The sequence below is a fragment of the Anarhichas minor genome, unplaced genomic scaffold, assembly GCF_050575085.1.
Source record: "Anarhichas minor isolate MPS153535 unplaced genomic scaffold, ASM5057508v1 ptg000041l, whole genome shotgun sequence".
NCBI lineage: Eukaryota > Metazoa > Chordata > Actinopteri > Perciformes > Anarhichadidae > Anarhichas > Anarhichas minor.
In genome coordinates, this window is record NW_027466487.1 from 1737579 (window position 1) to 1758234 (window position 20656).

The following is a 20656-nucleotide window of genomic DNA, read 5'->3' on the forward strand; positions in this document are numbered from 1 at the left end:
TCATTTTACGATTCCCTGTTATGAATAATGGAACAACTTATAAATGGGGCCACAAGCAACGTAGAACATGGTGACTTTATTCATCTTCGTTCACAAAAAGTTCTGACAGTTGCCCAAGATGTAACCCCATCAGAGGACGGTGTGTTATACATTGGTGTGACGGTGTGCATATTACAGTACCAGACAACTAGCAAAGGAGGCCCTGCTAAATAGTAAAAAAGAGACCCCAAAGGAACAACTGAAATGTTCTGTCTCTCTCCTTTGTTTTTAATTATTTTCTTTTCAATCTATCAATAAGGTATATTTTCCATCCTTGCACACATGTGAAATAAGAGAGACAATAGTAGTGGGTCAGGGAGGAGAGTTGTGACGATGGGCGAGGGGAGATGGGGCTGCTGCTCCACTTCTGCCCCAGAACAGAACAGAGCAGACGGGAAGGGGGAGACAGAGAGGAAGGGAAAGCTGAAAAAAGAGCACTGTTTCAGAGGCTTTCATTGCCAGAGATCACACACCTGAGACCTACGATGTGTGTGTGTGTGTGTGTGTGTTTATGCACATACGAGTATACAAATATGCCCTTGTGCATGCCAATCTTTGTCTTCCAGAGATAAAACTGATGAATTGTGCCTGTGTGATGTTGAGAAGTCGGATCTTCAGGTCTCTATTATTTTCTTAATTCAGCATAATAAGCTTTTTAGAGACTGTTTTATCCTCGGGGCCCTCTTCAATATTTTCCAGAGAATCCGCTTGGTATCACATGTTAGACTGTGCACACACTGGCGCCTGTTTTTGGGTGGAAGTGAGATGAATGTAGCTTGTCTGTGCACTCACTCGCCTGTGTCATTGTGTTTGTGCATGCAAATCTGCATGCATTGTAGATCTGAGTTTATTGTTGGGTGTTTGTGTGCAAAGGAGGAAAGAGGGTGTGGTCATCTGTATGCGAATGAGAGAAAAAGATAGGTGGATATGCATATTGATGTGTGTCTACTAATCTGCTTCTTATCTGCCTTATCCATCCATCCGTCTGTATTTGTCTAATGAATCGAATTTTGCGGCTCACTGTTTCTCTTCTGAAAGGCAGGAGCAAGTCTTTGCGTGCCTATCTATTATTATTATTATTATTATTGTATTGTGTTCATATATGTACCTTAAGAAGAGCGATGGGACTAGAAAGCAAAGAGAGAGAGAGAGAGAGAGAGAGAGAGAGAACATCACAAAGCCGACAGGCAATTAGACAAAGAAGGGGCAGAAAGAGTTAATTTAAAGAACAGCTTGTTCGCTGTCTGTTTTTTTTTTTTTGCTCTGAGTGCATGTCTAGTAAATTGAATAGAGAGTGTTTTGTTGTTGTCCACACATGCTATTACATTCGTAAAAATAATCATCCTGACTGGGCTTATTGGGTCACATGGTTTGCAGATGTGATGGATGGCCGGGACACACCTTCCTCCTCACTTCTGCAGTTTAACTGCAGTGGTCAAGAAGGATAGTGTGGGGAGAGAGGAATGGGCTCGGGCTGCGGGATGATGGAATGAATGAGAGATAAGAGGAGCGGGGCCAGCATGAGCGAGCGAGGAAAAAATTAGATACCAGCCTGGCTCATTTGCTGACATATCATTCTTCTTATTGTAGGATTTGTTAGGCTGCCAGACACTACTCTAGCACAACAAGTGATGCGCCTATGTTGGATCGTGCGGGCCTTAGTAGATTGAGAGTGCAGGGGCTGTCAATAGATGCATGGCCCAGTCATCTTCTCAGGGAAGAGGGGGGGGGAAACAAACAAATGCATCTCATTATTGCAGCGTGCGCCTCTGCAGTGCTCTGGGTAACCCATCACAGTCCACACAGATTCAATTGCTTCTTTTAAATCAGTTTGAAGCTGCAGCCACATCTCATCTGTCTCAATAGCAGACTGGAGCCAATGGGCGCCTCTGCACACAGCAACAGCTCCTCCTAGTGGCCAGGGATTGATTGTATGTACCACAGAGATGGAGAGGAGCTAAATGGCTGACTGGTTTGGTTGTGGTCCAGCCGTTTACACGCACATTAGCCTGTGGATTTGCCTCCGAATTCAGCAGCAGCTATCCTTCTGCCTCTGCTTTCTTCTGCAGCTTGTCTTACACTCGCTTTTTTTATTCTTGCCATATCTCTTTACTTCTCTGCAAGAGTCTTTCATGTCTCTCTCTCACACACACCACATGTATCCATCCTGTACCAATTCCCCGTTCTGTCTCTGAACTCAGGCAGCCTTTGCACTTGATCTCTGATGAAAGAAAACAACCTTAACAGTAACCTTAGTTTGTAATTCTACTGGCTCACCCACTCGCTAAAAGCTGGCACAATAGGTTTCTGTAGCGTCTGCATGATTGAACCGATAGTCTTGGTGAAGAGCGACTCGCAAAAGTGCAGAAATCTCTTTGATAGTTAGTTGGTGACAGATTTCCCAATTTTACTGCCAAACAATTTCCAGTCCCTTGTGTTAAAAGCTGTGTTATTTTTTTCCTATTTATGGTCAGATAAAAGGATTGTAGAGTAGAACAGTGGAGAAGTGAAAACTGCTTTGATCAAAAAGCACAAATTTAGCTTGGGGGTGATCTGAGAAGAGAAGTGTTTGGTGTTTGCTATGATACATTAGCACTAGATAGGTTTCATCACTATTTCATCTCTTCTTGTCCACATTTTGTATTCTAACTCAACAGCACATCCAACTTTGCTGTAGTAAATCGCTCAAAAGCTGACAGCGTGACATTCCAGTCACTCCCAAATGTTGCAAGCGCTTATTATCATATCATTGCATAAGCTAATATCCATCTGTGATAGCGCTTGCTTCCCCTAGCCAAAGATTAGTGTGACAAATATTAGGTTCATTATGTGATACATATTAAACCGGAGCTGTTGTTTCTCTCATTCAGTTCCTCCATCCGAGCCATACTTTGAGGTGGACATGGAAACACCTTGGGTGGCCGGGGAGAAGTACGCCGTCACCTGTATCGCCCCTGACGCAAAGCCAGTGGCTGAAATCACACTATACAAAGGTGAGTCACCCCGTTCAACAGCACTAAATGTGACAGAGAGGGTCAACTTGACAGCTTAGAACAAAGGGCAACAGCCTTTCTGATACCCTACATTCTGGGATCTCTATAGGTTACAACCTGAATATTTAAACATAAAAACATTGTCCACTAAAGATCTCTTGTTTCATAGTCTTCGAATAGCAGAGTTGAAGGGGGAGCAGACTCTTGTGTGGGAGGAAATAGCCTGAACATTTGAATTTCCATTGACTTTCAAATTGCACGTACAGAGAATGTATCCAAGTTCGTAGTTGTTTTCGAAACCAGCTGCAATATTTCCATTTTTTGCCTTTTGATCCCCCGTCACACCTAAAGTAAATTACTGTATAGTACAGAGAGGGAGAGATGTTGTATTGTTTTCTCTTGGTGGGAATTTGTTCTGTACATCTTTATTGTGTTCAGTTAGTTTTGTTTTTCTCATTTGCAATCTCAGCACTGATTTGACTTCAGTACAAAGACAGGTTAAGACAGTGGCATATACTGTTACTGTTCCGCAAACAGATGCACACTACACACACAGAACAGAACACATGTTCATCATATTTCAGTATTTACATTTCCACACAAGAATAATACTGATGTCTTTGTTTCACATGAACAAATTTACACTTAGTATTCCCCTTTTTTGTGCCCCCCCCCCCCTTCCATTGTGTCTTTAGATGGAGTCGAGCTGACAGGTGTAGAGTCTTTCACCATGTCTGGCTCAAAGGATAAGCTCCTGAACACGCATGCTGAAGTAACGTATGTGTTCGCCGCCTGCCAGACTCATTCTCCTCACCAACTTGCTCAATCTCTCCAAGTCTGTCTTTGTCTTCTGTTTCCCTAGTTTTCAGCCCGCTCTTATATTCTCCCTCTGTCTTAGTGAGCACAATGAATTTCTGCACACAGCGAGCTGTTACTTGGCACTGTGGGATTGAATTAGCTTCTGTCAAATGCACAAAATTACATTCCGGCAGCAAGACGGATCCGATCCTTGCCGGTTCGCCAGGTGCCTATACATTAAACAGGGCCATAGATTACTTTAATCCTGCTTGTCTCCTCTGTGTCAAAGATAATAACCTCTTGTCATATCCTGAGATAACATTGGTACTGAGGAGCTGCAACATTGTTCAGCTCTATTGCAGAACAGCCAAGGTCTTCAGCAATATTGATGCGCCTTCCTCATATTCACACTGAGCGTACACAGCGGTTGGCCATGTGTGATTGTTACGGTTGACATTGTGGTGTAATTTGATATAGAAGACATGAACTGAGAAAGTAAACTAGGCTCAGAATAAATCCACTCCATAGTGGATCTTTCAATGTACATCACAAAGTGCATTTGTGAGCTGCTTGTACTTTACTTCAATATTTCCATTTTATGCTACTACTTCTACTTAACTTAATTTCAGAAGTAAATATTACACTACACTCTTCAGTCTCGACTATCTGACGCCTATTGTTTCAAATTAAGAAACTTAAGGGGGGGGGGGGGGGAAACACATGATAATCCAATAAATTACAACACATATTTGCACAAGTGGTTGACAATGTTTTTCTGGGTTGTAACACCTTAAAAAGCAACCTGGCTTTGATTCCAGCCCTGGCCCTTTCCTGCATGTCTTCTCTTTGCCCTCTGCCTTTCTTGTTTCTCTCCAAGCTATCGCTATCCAATCAAGCACAAACCCCGGAAAAAAATATTTTAAAGAAGAAAAGAAAAATGACTACATTTGTGTACCAGAACTCAGTTTGTTCTTCTTTTCTACCCCATTAATCATCTCATGACACCTGGGACGTATCTTGTGACTCCTAGATTGGGAACCACTAAACTACTAAACTACCAAACTGTATATAAAGTAGTGAAAATGAGCTGCACCTCTACCAGCTACAACATTTTCATGCATCACCATTTGTAATTTAACAAGTAGTACTTTTGATGCGGAAGCACATTTTACTGATAGGACTTCTATACTTTTACTTAAGTGGGAAACATTCTGAGCTTTAGCACTTTATATGGCTCAATATAAACTTCCTGTCTTTTATCCTTCTCATTTTGTTTGTCTTTCTGTTACCTCCCAAAGGGTCACCGCTCTGAGCTCTGATAACGGGAGGCAGCTGGCATGTCGTGCCAAGAACCCCGCCCTTTTCCGGCCTGCGGAGACCACAATGACCATGAGCGTGTACTGTGAGTGTCTCAACCTGTCTGTAACCTGACAGTCAACACCCCCTCTCTTAAAAAAGAAACACAGAGTATAAACACACACAACCACACAGGAACCCAACCTCAGGGAGACCCAAGGGTATCCGGCCTTGTGCACTCAGTCTGTGTTAGTGGTCCAAGGAGAAACATTCAACCTGAAGGCAAACTCACACCTACTTCAAGACAGCATCACTTTGACTGCCTCCAGTTCACAAGACTGCCCCTGGTTTTGATATCACCAAAGCAGGAGGTCGAAGGCGTTTCGTACTGTAAAACCATGTAAGCGTTTCTTACAGTGGTGGCTAGCAGCGTAGGATCAAACACCAACCCTGCAATTAAATTTGAATGAGTTTACTTTAGATTTAATGATTTTTTTCTGTAATCTTTAAATGATCTATCCTTAGTCTTATTTCCCCAATGTTAACCAAAACAGATAAACCAATTATTAGACAAACTGAGATGGATAGTTTCAGTGAGGCTTCAAGTACTGAATTGTTAAACTTTTTAATAAGTAATAAGGAAAGCTAAAGCCACAGCAGTTAATAATAATGAATCCTACAGAACTAACCCAGCAACTTTTGTGCTCATCAGCTCAAATTAAATTTAGAATCCACCGAGGCAGAAGGGGAGGCAGTTTCTGTGGCTTTTTCTTTTATGTTATTATCACAAACCGTGCAACATTATATAATAAAATTGTTACTGCAGAACACAAAAGTGAGTTGACACTCTGGGTCTCATTACATTTGGCATTTTTTTTCCCCTCTCATTTGGCGAGGCAACAATGAAAGCCATTGTTGCTGCATGCACATACAGTGTGACACCGCAGCTACTGTTCTCTACAGTTGGTTTAGTATTTTCTTCTCTGTTGATCAGTTAAGGTAATTGATTGTTTAGGCCTAAGAGTCTACCCACCTGCTTCTCCCAAGCCTAAATCATGTTGTTGATTAAAGTGGAGCAGGGCTGCTGACACCTTCAGCAGTGTAAGCGCTCCCTCCACCTCAGCTGCCGTATTATCCACAGGCTGACTAGACACCTTAACGTTGTCTCTATCTATACTCCTCCACATTAGACGCCGCTGCTGCTGTTTTAACAACCACCAATAACTGTGTGCACTCCTCCCTTCCTCTTTGTCTGTCTGCTCTGTATTAAACAACATGGGCTCTGTGCTAAGTGCTAATGTTGCAGAACTTGGGACCACCGCTGCAGTCTTACTCAGCATGCCAGCCCATCAAAGCCAGCGCGGTGGCCATTTTCCGCCAGCCAGATTGTTAGCAAGGTGGCAATTTGTCACGCTGGCCCAGGGTCTGCAGCCTGCTCTCTGAAACTGATTGCGGCAATAACAAAGGCCTGTCCTCTATTTACTGCATATATTTCATTCAAGGGGGCTGTAATTTATTCATATTTCACATTGCCTTATTACTGTTTGAACATCTGTTATTTTTGCTTTATGGACGTGATCCAGCTCACTGCTCCCTTAATACTTAATACTTTCATCAGATCTGGACCTCTTATCCCACAGTCATGTTGAATGTGCCCAATTTATTGGCCCCGTCTCAACAAATACGGATGCTCCCTACTCAATTGCCAAGAGTGTTCTCATTGCACTGCAGTTTCTTTTTTATGTTATCCTATCACGCTGCATCCCTGTTACCCTGAGTTACTACATCCTTTCTTTTCCCTCACCCTTTTCTCCTCCGTTTTCTCTCGCCCTCTTTGCCATTCCCCTTTGTCAAGTCCATTTTCATTTGTGTCTCTTTTTTCCTGGCAGTCCCGCCTCAGCCTCCAGTTATCGTAGGTCTGGAGAGAGAGGAAGTCAAAGCGGGGAGAACGCTCGTGTTGGAGTGTGTGTCTCATGGTGGAAACCCTCTAGCGTCTCTCCAGTGGACCAAGGTAAATCTTCAGCACCATCTGTTAAGGAGGCTCAGTAACACACTGTCACACTGACAAAATGAGCTATTTTACTGTAGTTTAACAACTTGCAGTGAAAGTATCACAATATGTGTCGCCTCTGTACTTCCTTCACTGCACCATATGGGACAGTGCAATTAACCAAACATTCTTGATGTTGCCTTTTCCAATTGCATGCTTTCATCTGTGTGACAGAATGGAGAAGTTCTGTCCATGACTTGGGAAACAGATGTTGTAGCGCAGAGGTCCAGAAGCGTCCTCAACCTGAAGATCACCCCCGCAGACAACCAGGCAGTGGTGTGCTGTGAGAGCTTCAATCTGGTGCCCCTGTCCCGTCTGTCTGCCAGCCGCAAAATCACAGTGCTCTGTGAGTAAAAATAGTGCTCAATATAGTGCACAGCGCTGAAGCCTTGGCAGGACTTGCAGCAATGGATAATTTAGGATATGGACATGAGGCAAAGGAATATAATAAGAGTCTTGCCTCCAAAACCAACTCTTTTGCTGTCCCAGCAAAATTTTTAGTACTAATATCATTAATGAAACTAATGGTTGTTATGGCTGCAGCCCATATTTCTGTCTGCCTCCAGATTAGTATCAATGCATGCTCTTTCATAGCTGCTGCATTAATTCAGCTGAATTGCTTCAATGCACAATCCTGAGGCGGTAAAGCCTACACTTTGTGCGATAGTAACGCCCATGGTTAATAGATTATAATTTTCTCTCTGAATATAAAATGTTTGTTTCAGCAACAATAAAACAAATACAGAATTAAAATTTAGCAGCCTTGGCGCATTGAGTCTAACGATAGCCTGATTTCCACTACAGAGCCAGACAATGCCAAGTCAGAGCTTTAAATGTTGTGTGATTGATGCGCCTATTTTATGTAAATATGCTTTAAATTAGGCAGAAATATTTTACTCATGCTATGTAAAGGTGGCTGAAGTTACTCCAGTGCCCCTCCTTTCCTCACAAGGCCCCCAACAGACCCCGTGTGCCATGCCTCATAGTCATCCATTCAGGGATGTTGAAAATGAGCTGCTGACTGCCTGACTGCGCTCCAGGCACTGGCAAAAGCTGGAGGGCACAGAAAAAATTTCACTGGTGAAATATGAATATGCCTCTTTTACCTCATGGCACCTGCTTAATTTCAACAGTCTGTGTGTGTGTGTGTGTGTGTGTGGCATGCACAAATGCATCCCATTCTGTGTTTCATGTGGGATAGACACAAATGAGTGTGAAGATGTACATACATGACCCCTCCTTCCCCATGTCTGCCAGCACAGTCCCCATTCTTTGTATTCCCCTGAAGGCTTTATGCAGCTGCATAACTTTGCCCGCAGCTATTGTACCCCGTCTCCCCCTGTGGTAAAAACGAAGCAGACTTTAGAAACCACACTGAAAACCTCCTGAGAAAACAAGTTGCCACTCAAAGTGATTTTTCCGTCTCACCCCTTGATACATCTCTATGTTTCACATCCAAAAATAGTTGCACTGCCACTGTGATCAGAATAGGTGTTGAATGTGCTAATCATGGGCGATATTTTTACTGACTTGTCTTTGTATGTTTGCCTATGTGTGTGCGTGTACAACAGTTGAGCCCGCAGTGGTGACTCTGTTGGGTTCGTTCACAGCTGTTGAGGGGCAGGACTTGAGTCTGAGCTGCTATGCCACCTCCAGTAATCCGCCTGTCCAGATTCGCTGGTGGCTCGGCTACAAGGAGCTCAACTCCACTGTTGCAACTATGGAAGAGGTGGGACTACACATCACACAATAAGTCAAGGTTGAAGTCTATCTGTCTAAGCCGGTAGACTGCAGGGGGGAAAAAAGAGCCAGTGTAAGACATTGAGATGTAATGGTGATCATGCTGGTCGGTTTAAAGAGAAAACCGAAAAGGGTACGTTTTTGTTTCTTTTTTGTGAACACAAGGCAAATGCATTGCCCCTCAGTCAAGCTTGTCTTTGGGGTACCAACATCCTAGTAAATTAAAATAACATTTTCTAAATGAAATGTGACCTCGTCAACCTTAATAGATGAAAGAAAATGGTATGACCATGAGCAGTGCGTCAGAATAGACCTGCTGCAGCTTTGCAAATGAATCCGTAGCCAATTCTAAAAAAGAGTATTCTGCAACTCCTCTCCTCTTTTGTGTATGTTAATAAGATCAAAGTGAATAAAAGCTGACACAGAAGATGAGCGTTATTAAACAAGCTCTTTATTCATCTGGCAGCAGCATTTTCATTTGATCTTACACAAGGCACTCAGTGTGCTGTGTGTGAGCTTTAATGCATCTGAAACAGTGTGAGGTTAATGAAGACTGACGCTCCTGTCCAGTGTCTTTGTTAGTCTTTCTGAATGTGGCTTTTACAGTAATCACCACAATAATGGCTTTAATAACCAGATGTGCTGCACAGGCATGACCACTATCAGGCAGGTGCAAAGTGGTGCTTTGCTCAATTTATAACAGTATGCAAAGCAGGAGAGTCAGATGAATATGCTTATTTATCAGAGGCCATGCACAACATCAGTCATTACAGCAGCTAATTTGCCATCTGTATTCGCCAAGACAAGCCAGTGCGGGTTGTTTTTCTTCCAGATCTTTCCCCCTCTCTCCTAAGACTGAGAATGCCAGAGACAAAGGGTGTCTGTCCCCTGACTGAACTGTCATATGTGCGTTGTGTCTGTAGGGAGACAATGGTGGGATGACAACCATGTCCAACATGACCCACACGGTCTCCCGGAAAGATGATGGACTGAAACTCACCTGTGAGGCTTTCAACAAGGGCACACACTTCTCCAAGACCCAGATCACCACACTTGATGTCTATTGTGAGTGAGCATAAGTGTAGTTTATTTAAATGTTCTTTTTTGGTAGACATAACCAGCATAAGAAATCACCAAGGAAAAGGTCATTTTGATTTGGTACCACTTTTTTTCTACATCTTATCATAAAACATATCCATCATGGTTCAGGAGGAGTCCAATTAATTTTATATTTTTTTTATTACAATTAATTCAATAGCTGAATGTCAAGAAACGCAAAAGGGGCAATTGGAATTATTGAAACAGGAAGTGCAACTATTTTCATGGGTCTGCTTTGTCATATTTGTGTTAGAGGAAATGTTTTCTGTACAGATTTTTTAATTGAAAATATTCTGTATGACTGTTTGAAAAACTAAACTACTCACTAAATACAGTATAAACAGCTGGTCTGTAAAACATGTAACCAAATGGGACTAACATTTAGAAAATATTGAATATATTTCAAACTCTTGTTGATCCTTTTACAACAGATCCCCCTCAAAAGGTGTGGCTCGATACTCCTCCTCAAGATGTCCCCCTTCGTTCAGGGACCACGGTCCGTCTCATCTGCTTCTCAACTGGCGGGAATCCCACTGGGACTCTGACTTGGTTCAAGGTTAGTGTGCTCTGTCAGTGCATGTCTGTCTGTATGTGTGTGTTGCTCAGTATGTCTAGAGTGCATACACTTCTCTGTGTAAAAACCTTTCCTTCCTGTTTCAGAACAGAAAGGCTGTGACTGATGCACCGAAGCAGACGTCCTTTGATCGGGGTGTGGCTCGAGAACTGGTCCTGGTCCTGACGGCAAGTGACAACATGGCCACCTACCGCTGCGATGCCACAAATAAGGCAAAGAAGACTATCTCTGCCTGCACGAAGCTCATGGTTCACTGTGAGTTGGAAGGGAGATCGAACACATACACACAGACAGAGCTTTACTCCACTCTAACTCAGCTGAGAGAAAAGCACAATATAAGATAAATGCATTTGATATAAACCCATTCACACAGATTTTTTCTTACATCATTTTGCACTCTTCATCTTGATATTGTCAGTGAGTAAGGATTGTGTTTTCTTGTTTTCTCCATGGTTCTCCAGTTACAGCAGTAAGTATGAAGATTTCAACCAAACAGGAGGAGCTGCGTCGGGGCCAGATGTTAACTCTGGAGTGCCAGGCTGGAAGCAGTAACCCCAAGGCCAACATATCCTGGAGCTTGGGCGGACACACGTATATAATAACACACGTTGATAAGGACATGATATGGCTAATTTTGTGTCATAATGAGTCTGATTGAGGTGAACTTGAACTCTCCCGTTGATTGGTTTTGCTGAATGCAATTTGTGTACTAGGTTGCAGGGAGTGGAGCAGCCACCCAGGAGTGCTCAGTTTGGTGGCGTATCACTGCACAGTTCTCTATCCCTGAATCTGAGCTCACAGTATCACAACCAGAGGGTCATTTGCCAGGCCTACAGCCCTGTGCTGGCGGAGGGGGCTAACACATTCTTCAAACTCAATGTGCTTTGTAAGTATAAGGTGAATCGTTTGTGTGTTTCTTTCTTTCCTGGTTCGTTTCCTTCTTTCATCTTGGCGATTGACCAGGAGATGTGGTTTGCATAAATCTTAAAGGATGCATAATGATGATCCATGATGATGCCGACGTAAGCTGCTTTACCGGTGTACTTTTGCACAGAAATGTCAGCTTATAGTATGTGTGTGTTTTTTGTTTACTAAAAGCCTTTTGTTGCGATTTGTGGGTCTGTTGAGCTCTGTGGCAGTGTGTCCTAATTGTGCATTTGCTTTGCTGCATGGCCATGTTTGTCTTTGATGCCATTTCACAGGCAGCAGCAGCCAGCCGCTGCTTCAAAGCTTGGTACTGTGTATGAGCATGAAGGAATGTCACTGTGTGTTTGTGCCGAGCTGCAGTTGGACAACAGTACTGTCACTCGTTGTTTTAATGCCTGTCCCTCTCAGTCGCGCGTTGCCTTACTCCCCCGTTGTCTAAGTATGTGAAGTTGGTTAGATCTGGAATTATTGGTGGGATGTCGACTTTCTACTGGTTTGACTCTCATTAGTGTCTCTTTCGGCTTTCATGCTCAACATGTTTTGTGTGTCTTTGTATTCTCTCTCGCTGGTTCTTGTCATTGTGTGCCGGAGTTTGTATTCATGCGTCTGCAACATGTATTTTTGGAGTAAATCCAACTTACTGTAGCTGACTTTGCTTGCTGTTTCTGTGTCAGACCCACCAGAGTTCAGCCCAGAGCAGCCAGTGCAGGTCCAGGTGGTGGAGGATGACATGGCAGCCATCCCACTGCTGGTCTCAGCTAACCCAGAGGAGGTCTCCTGCATTTGGCTGCACCACAGGGAGAAGCTGGTCAAAGGTGATCCAGGGCTGTGTGATGGCTCTATAAACCAGGTCCTAGTTGAGCTGAGCCAGCAAGTAAGCACTCAGCTCTGCCATTCAGGGTCTGAATAAAACATGGCAGGTTAGCCAGCATGGGACCCTGCCAAATGTGATTCTCATTATGGGTCTAATGTATGCAGTCTAAATGAGATTTGCTGTCTCCCTGAATACAACACAACGGTTCTAAACCTGGCTACTCCTCCAGGCCAGTGTCATCAGGGCCCTACTGCACCCACGCTCTTTCTCTGTTCCCTCTGTTTGCTCCATCATACGCAGCCCCCACCATAATTTAACTGTATCGGGAATGTGGAAACCTACCTATTACATTTTGACTGCTGTGGTACAGGAGGTGTCTCTCACGTAGCCTATTGTTGGCTTGATGTGGGAATCCAGCCAGGCCAATCAATAATGCAGGATTAGATGTCACTTAGAGACCAGTGGCCAGAGGACACACAGCTGATGAGCATGTAATGAATACTTAATTTACTGTTGTTTTGCGTCTCTGTGTGTGTGTGTCTTTCCATGTTTTTGGAAAGAGGGGTATCTGCGCTACCACTGGTCAGACGAGAACTCACTGGAGATCAAGAATGTGACGAGGAAAGATGCCGGAGTTTACAAGGTCAAGTGTACAAATGATGAGGGTGTCAACCAAATCTCCATTTTGCTGGACGTTCAGTGTAAGGACCTACATGCATCCTTGTGGCTGCACACATGTTTTTTGTATTTAATGTTGAAGTCAAATAAATTTAAACATTCACAGTTTTTACTGCAAGTATTAACAATGAGATGGGTGGCAGCTGCACCATGACTGCATTTCCCCCCCATGTGTTTTGATCATTTTTGTAGAGTTACCTCTGAAAGCAAGTTTAATTATTTACAATAATTCCTATGGATTCATTAATGCACATACAAGAGGAAAAATAATACAATAGAAAATGAGATGAAAATGAGAGGAAGGATGTAAGAGAAAATATAGAACCAGTACTTTTTAAAAACATTATTTTACTTCCATCCATTCATGATTTATCACTCTTTTTTTTTTCATTTCGTACTAGATATACCTTTGGGCGCTGTCGGTCACAAAGTCATCCACATCATTTATCTCTGTTGAATAGCCTTCTTTACAAAGAATGAGCAGACTTTTTGCTGCATAGCATTATCCATTTTGTGCTTTAGATTTTAATTTGTTGGCTTCTTACATGTTTTTTGAAATTGTCTAAAGCTGCCAAGTATCAGAACTTTCAGTGCATCCACACACACGGACACATATCACCATTGACTTTCAGCCCCTACCCAGCAAACATGTCACATTCATTAGGCCTCCATGCAAGGCCGTGCTTCTCTACTGCCCCAGGCCCAGCCTTGAGCTCCAGGCCCTCTGCCCTGATACTGATGATTTAATAATGGAAGTGTTGGAAATGTAGGTCTGCCTGCTTCACTAAAGCCCATGGTACAAGCCTAATGGATTCTGCCGTCCTGATCCGACTGGGCTTGACAGTTGTAGATATTCATTATGTATGGAGGATTGTACTAGCTTTTATGGGTGGCGGTGTAGCCCACTTAACAATGTCGGTCTCGGTTAGCAGGCCAACATGGGTGGATCTCACCAACCCAGAGGTCTGCGTCTCTCAAGTGTTTCTCACTGTTCTTCCAGTGTGAACATAAGTTTCGACAAGTAGGCACTAATGGCCTTATTGTACACGGCACCCATGGGAAGTATAAAAAGCTTGTGAGTTAGGGGCGGATATTGACAAGAACAGGAACCATGGAATCAGGAATGAGAGAAGACTTAATGAAGAATGTGCTTTCAGTCGAGGGCCTTCTGGTTCAAATGACTAATTCTCAGTTTGGTTGCGGAAGCATTAATGGCATTGTATGTGAAACACAGAGGCCAATTAAGACAGGGTTATGAACAAGTTCAAAGGCGAAAAAGTGTAAGAGTAATTATAGCAATGCAGCATACCTGTTTAATGGGTTGGCAAATGATTTGTCCCAAGTTGGCATGTTAACCTTTGGTCCTGCCTTAGCCTTGTCCCTTTTTCTTACTCTCAGATGCTCCCAGTGTCAAGGCAAAGAAAGACCCTGTGGTAGTGAACCTGGGGGAAACGGCAGACCTGATATGTGAGGCAGATGCCAACCCCATTATATCCGACATGTTCACCTGGAAATGGCTGGTGAGAGCTTGGATACATATACAGAGAAACACAGTCATATCCTGAATTATCTTTCATTTATCTGGCTTGCTTTCTATTATTTTGTCTGTTCCTACCGTTTATCACTGGCCTTTCTAAATGCACAGATGCACCATATTTCACTGGCTCTCACTATCCTTCCACCCCACCTCTTCCTGCTCCACACACAGCCTAAATCCAGAAAAATAGCTTTCATTACTGCTGCATGACTAAAGGGCACATTCGTCAATGTGACGTGGTATATCTACTGATGCCCTCTCCGGTCTAACCCACCCCTCTGGCAGTACTGTGTGTCCCGCTTTTAACCTGCACAGCCCCTCCTTTTCTCTTTCCCTGAAGCTCTCCAACCCTTGGCATTATCTTTCTCTGTCCTCTGTCCCCCGACGCCCATCCCATCCCCACCTCAAGCCCTGATAGTTTCCTGCTCAACTCTCCCTCACTGTCTACCTGTCTGCCTTGCTTTTCGCACAGCCCCCCCCTACTCGAGCCCTCACCCAGGAGGACGGGAGTGTGCGTTGAGGGAGAGCTGCTGTCTGCCGTTTATCCCCCCTCACTTTGTCTTCCACAGGGAGAAGGGGAGGTGGAGTTGGGACAGGAGACCCAGGAAGATGAATCTGGCCTTCTGACCATCCATGATGTTACTCGGGCGCATGCTGGTTTTTACCAGTGCTCAGCCAATAATGGCATAGCATCCCCTGCCACTGTAAATGTGCAGCTGGTAGTGCAATGTGAGTTTGTAGCATTTATTGTCAATATCAAAAGGGAACAAAAGATACACGGAGAGTTACATGCACATGTTTTTGTGCTTGTCAACAAATCCTGAACATTTAGCTCTGTATTGTGACTGCTTTCTGCATGAATAACCTCCATGCCCATTTTGTCTTGTGAAGTCGAGCCAGAGCTTCAGAAAGGATCCCAGTGGAGGAAGGTAGCAAGTAGAGGGGATGGAACTTCTACCGCTGAGGTAGTGTGTCGGGCAGAAGGCATTCCTCGTGTAGACTTCTCTTGGGAAAGAAATGGTGTACGCATGGACTTTGCAAACCCCAGGTCAAAGAATATGCATTATGTTATTTCAAATGATTTTATTAACAATTTTTTTTCACTATATAGTGCTGAAGAAATCAGTCCTAAAACCCCAAAATGAGTCGGCATCATTGCACTTCCGGTTCCCTCGTCTCGAAGTCAATGTTTTTTTGTTGTTGTTTTTTTCATGGGTTTTTGGTTCGATGCCTGAAATAAGGTCTGTGGTTAACGTAAGTTATAGAGATTTTAATGTTTTGTTCTACCAAAGAAAATCCGTCGATAAATGTGTTTCTCGTGAATGTTGAAGCTTTTACATATCATCAAAAAGGCAGTTAATAACAAGCGGCTAAATGAGACTACAGAGCGTCATGCCGACTATAGTCCGCCTTCACAGCCTTGTTGTGGCGTAATGTAATAGCCTAACATTAGCTTTTTACTTTTGCAGATTGCATTCACGCTTCATTTGTGAAGATTATCTTGCTGAACAAAACGTATAAAAAACATAAACTTGTGTTTTCTGTTGAGATTATTTTCTGTAATTATCCAAAATCCAATGTAAAAATCTGTCTTGTTTTTCGAGGGAACCAGTGAGATGCTAACTTCCAGGGTTGGCCTTCAAAAATACATCCCTCCAGCACTCACACTAACTTCGGTGCTACTGTCAGCATTTGGTTACATATTAATGAATCCTAACAATTAGATAAGGTTTTCCACTAATATAATATATTCTTTTGCTATTTCTTGGTATTTCACCACTGAATCCAGATTTAGTGCATTTTATACCTTGCTTTTCACTATGCAAATACCTGTTTAATGTTTCTTTGATGTGTGAAATAGGGGGACTTAGTGCAATCCGCAGGACATCACAATCCCTGCTGTCTGCCTGCTCAGGATTTATCTCTCTTGCTGTGGGTGTGTGTGTTTGTGTACGTGTGTGCTGCAGGTATGAGGAGCAGACCGTGAGGGAGGTCTCCTTCCACACCAGCACAGTCAGAGTTGTAAATGTGAGTGCAGCTCTGGACTACGCTATCTTCAGCTGCACTGCTCGCAACTCACTTGGGGAGGACACGCTAGACATCCAGCTCGTCAGCACAAGTATTTCATCTTCGTACATTTGTGGTTTTTGTGTGTGTGTCTCTGGGTGACTGAGGTTGTCTAGAAACCATGTACCTCTGATGCGTCAACTTTTTATGTGCTAAGAAAAAGAAACCTGTCTCATTTCAGTTGAGGACCACTTGATACTTCAGTATAGTTTCAAAATCACTAAATTCAGGGACACATATTTTCTATAGACAGCAATGAAATGTTAAAAATGCATCAAGCATTTTTTTTTTATTCCAATTGACTCAAATGGCTCTGTTGTGTAGAGGGGTCACTTGTAATACCAAGCCACTGACAATTAACACCCAGCTCTACTTTTTTTATTTACATACTGAGCGGGTCTTCTTCGCTTAGCCGGCCGCCATGTTTATCCAGTTCTCCAGAATGGACAAATAAAACACTGGCTCTCGATAAGACCACTCCCCAATCTAAAAACAAAAAAGCTCTTTCCACCTTCCACTTTGAGTGTATGTTGGATAGTGTAGATGTGTAAGGAATAGTTTGCTGCTCAACCTACATTATTGTGTGCCAGGCCTCTCTTTCTGCTCCTTAGTGGTCAAAAATCACCGTATGCATCTTTAAATGAACGGCAAATGATCAGTCAGTGGTTAGAGCACACAGCATGTAGGGATTATGCACATCACGTACTTGGCAGTGGAGCACAAACTATTCCTTTGGTTCTAATTTGGCAGCATCTCAAAATAATTGTGTCTGTGCTGCTTTGTCCAAGGTTTATCAGCCTTTTCCAGCAACATTACAATAGTGTGGGAGGGCCACTGAAAAAGCAAACTGGAGAGAGCTGTTGCTCCTGAGTGTCCGCCCTTTAAGGAACTTACTTCATTCCTCTATCGCTGCCTTATCATTTCGCCTATAGCAGTACTTCACTCCTCAGATAATGCCGCAGTGATAGGCTTTGCTCTCCCGGCGTGCTTAGACTTTTCTGCCTTCAAGCTACCAGTGTATCCTTGCACCACCGCCATTATCAACACAGTCCTGCTCTCAGCGAAGGCCCACAGCCACCATTGGACACATTTAATGTTTACTATAAAAACCATGAAATACAATCCAATATTGGCCCTGTTTTTCCCCAGTCACTTTGTTAGTGCTGTGAATATTCATAATTAATCTGACGCAGTGATAATAGATTTTATATGCTTCCTTATCATTCTAGAGCTCGAGAGGAAGAGAGCGGCTTTCTTTTCTCAGTATGGTGCTTTATGGACAAAATCCAAATAAGGCTGACCTCTTTGCCCGGGAATCTTATGAGTAGAGCTGATAGTGGGAATTATTTACTCGGCAAACTGGGCTGCAGCCTGGAGCCAGAGACGAGTAGAGCATCCCCTTCTTACGTTGCTGCTCATCTATCTCTCCTCCTTCTCTCCTTGATTATCTCTCCCTCTGCCCTCAAAACCACCCTTCTTTTTTACATGCTCCAAATGCAAAATAATCCACTTTCCCCTCACTACCCTGACTGAAGCAGTGCCTGACTGAAGGCCTGGTTAGCCTCCTTTGATCTTTATTCACAATATTGATAATAATCAAGAGGCTTCATCCTTCATTGCATGACTTCGGTCAAATAAATTGGACAAATCCAGCACTTTGTTCGGAGATGGATCAGCCATCTGCCCATGTCTCCTGATCATTCATACAACATAGCACAACCTTAAGAAAAAGCAGATGAGGAGTGGCGCGCTGTTAAAAGATGCAAAGCTGGTGCTGTCAAAAATATGTTATTTGGAATAAACTGTGATTAAGAAGAGATATACTGTTAAAAAACAAGTTTTTACCATGGTGATCATCTCTCCTCCTTGATTGAATTTTATTTAGTCTTTGGTGTTATTTATTAATAGCCGTTATTATCAATTTTCTTCACTCAATTTTCAAATTTAAAATGCTGAAGTACTTAAACATATGTCACAGACAGATTGCGCTAAGTCTACCAACAAATCAAACGTTTTGCTCTGAGGTAAACCGTTACCACCGGTCCTTCTGATACACAGATCTAATACGAATCATTTCTGTTTTCAAACACAAACGCGACCAATGGGAAATGTGAGAATATCTTAAATCATGTGTTTTCCTCTTCTATTTCAATCAAGAAGAACATCGGCTCTGCACTCTCTTAGTAATATCAATTTGTCTATTTATAACCGCTCCAAAGCAGAGAGGCCGTAAGAGAGGCACGCTCGTATGGGCCAGCAGGGCCTCAGGTATTATTTCAGAGTTTGCAGATATAATCACTTGACTATCTCATGGCACACATCTCCATTTCTCAGCACCTAAAGCCTTTCCAAATAGCCACCTGTCGAGTGAAGGTGTTCCGCTCTTCAGTATTCTCACAAAATTGAGAGCACGTTTGCTTTTTTTCCACATTTCTCATTTCCTTTCCCCCTCAGATCGACCAGATCCTCCTTCCTTGTTTCGCCAAGTCGGCGTCTCCCACGACTCAGTCACTCTGGACTGGATCCCCGGCTTCAATGGTGGTTTGTGGCAAAGATTTCGTGTAAGGTAAGATGTCTAGAAAGGATTGTAAATGGACTTGCATTTATATAGCACCTTTATAGTCTTACGACCTCTCAAAGTACATTATATGCCAACATTCAGCCCGTTCACACACACATTCATACACTGAAGTTGCCAAAATGCTCATCTGGATCCAATCTAATGCTTATCACCATTTGGGAGCTATTTGGGGTTCACTATCATGCTGAAGGACACTTCGATATGCAGACTGGAGGAGCCAGAGATCGAACCGCAAATCTTCTGATTAGTGGATGAACCGATCCATATCCCGAGCCACAGCCGCCATCAGAATGATGGTGTTAGAATGACATTCTTGCATGATAATATAATTGTACTTGACAGTGCCTTTTGGTTGACAGATACCGTTGGGATAAGTCAGCCGGTTTCCTGTACATGGACGTCTTTCCTCCCAGAGCAACAACTTTCACTGTCACTGGGCTGCAGCCCGTCACCACCTACAACTTCTCAGTCAATGCCCTCAATGAAATGGGAGAGAGCGACTATGCTGACAACAATGCAGTACTGACCATCACCACCAAGGGTCAGTTTAGAGTAACCCCAGCTTGACACCGAAAGGCCTGTACTGTAAAGCCATCTGATAATCTGTAATACATGAATATAAGTGTATTTTGCAGATGTGTGACATGTAAGTTTCTGTTATTCATTCTCTTTCTCTACAGAGAGGCCAGACCTGGGAGAAGTCCCAACAGATGATGACTCAGTCTCACAGAGTAAGTCCTTTATCACAACTCCCAGCACAAGCACTTACGGGCAGTTGGAAATTGCTGTTTGCACAGCGGCTAGCTTCATTTGGCTAAATCATGTTAATGTGTGCACCTCCAAGGCTGGTAATGTTTGCTCTACTGGAGTAGCAGTTGTCATGGTGCCTACCCATACTTTTCCCCCCTCTGATAATCTTTAATCAATAAAGACAATTGACAGAGGGGTTGGGCCTGTTTTTTTATCCAGCCAAAATGTCCATATTACTTTTGTTTTAACGTTGATTGTTAGGCATTGAGATAAACTGTTTCTAATGTTTTGTCAAACTAGGTGCAAGTGGACTGCCAGCCTATTTGACAGTGGTGTTCACAGTGACGTTTGGAGTCCTGCTGGTATTTAATTCACTGGGTTGCTTCTTTGGATTGAGGTGGAAAAAGAGGCGAGGCCAGACAGGTAACCGTAATGATCTTTTTATCCACCGATGTGAAAGTGTTTCCTCCATCACTTTCTGGCATTATAATGTCCCTATTCCTCAACAGAGCTCTAAGGAGATTACTCCAGTGCCATGATGCAATTGTCAGCTCAGCCTCTCACTCTCTTCTCATCTCTCCATGTCCCCCCTTTCTATCTGTCTATCCTGTCTCCTCTCCTTCTGCCTGTTGTCTGAGCTTCTACCTCCTGCCACATTCATCTTTCAAAGCTGTCACTTCTGTGTTTTGTCCATATCTTTTATCTCATTTGCTA

The 20656-nt window shown here is 43.2% G+C and overlaps 1 protein-coding gene across 1 annotated transcript in view; it reads left to right on the forward strand.

The window, feature by feature from the left end:
- Positions 1–20656, forward strand: part of nphs1 (NPHS1 adhesion molecule, nephrin) — a 93017-nt gene that overhangs the window by 70120 nt on the left and 2241 nt on the right. Inside the window, 21 exon segments of the mRNA XM_076109665.1 lie at positions 2910–3032; positions 3728–3809; positions 5129–5232; positions 7016–7137; positions 7351–7522; positions 8748–8905; positions 9840–9981; positions 10446–10570; positions 10675–10843; positions 11050–11179; positions 11302–11474; positions 12190–12330; positions 12890–13030; positions 14406–14527; positions 15114–15273; positions 15436–15592; positions 16512–16663; positions 19066–19177; positions 19552–19733; positions 19873–19923; positions 20243–20365. Of these exon segments, the coding sequence (XP_075965780.1) occupies positions 2910–3032; positions 3728–3809; positions 5129–5232; positions 7016–7137; positions 7351–7522; positions 8748–8905; positions 9840–9981; positions 10446–10570; positions 10675–10843; positions 11050–11179; positions 11302–11474; positions 12190–12330; positions 12890–13030; positions 14406–14527; positions 15114–15273; positions 15436–15592; positions 16512–16663; positions 19066–19177; positions 19552–19733; positions 19873–19923; positions 20243–20365 (2841 nt within the window).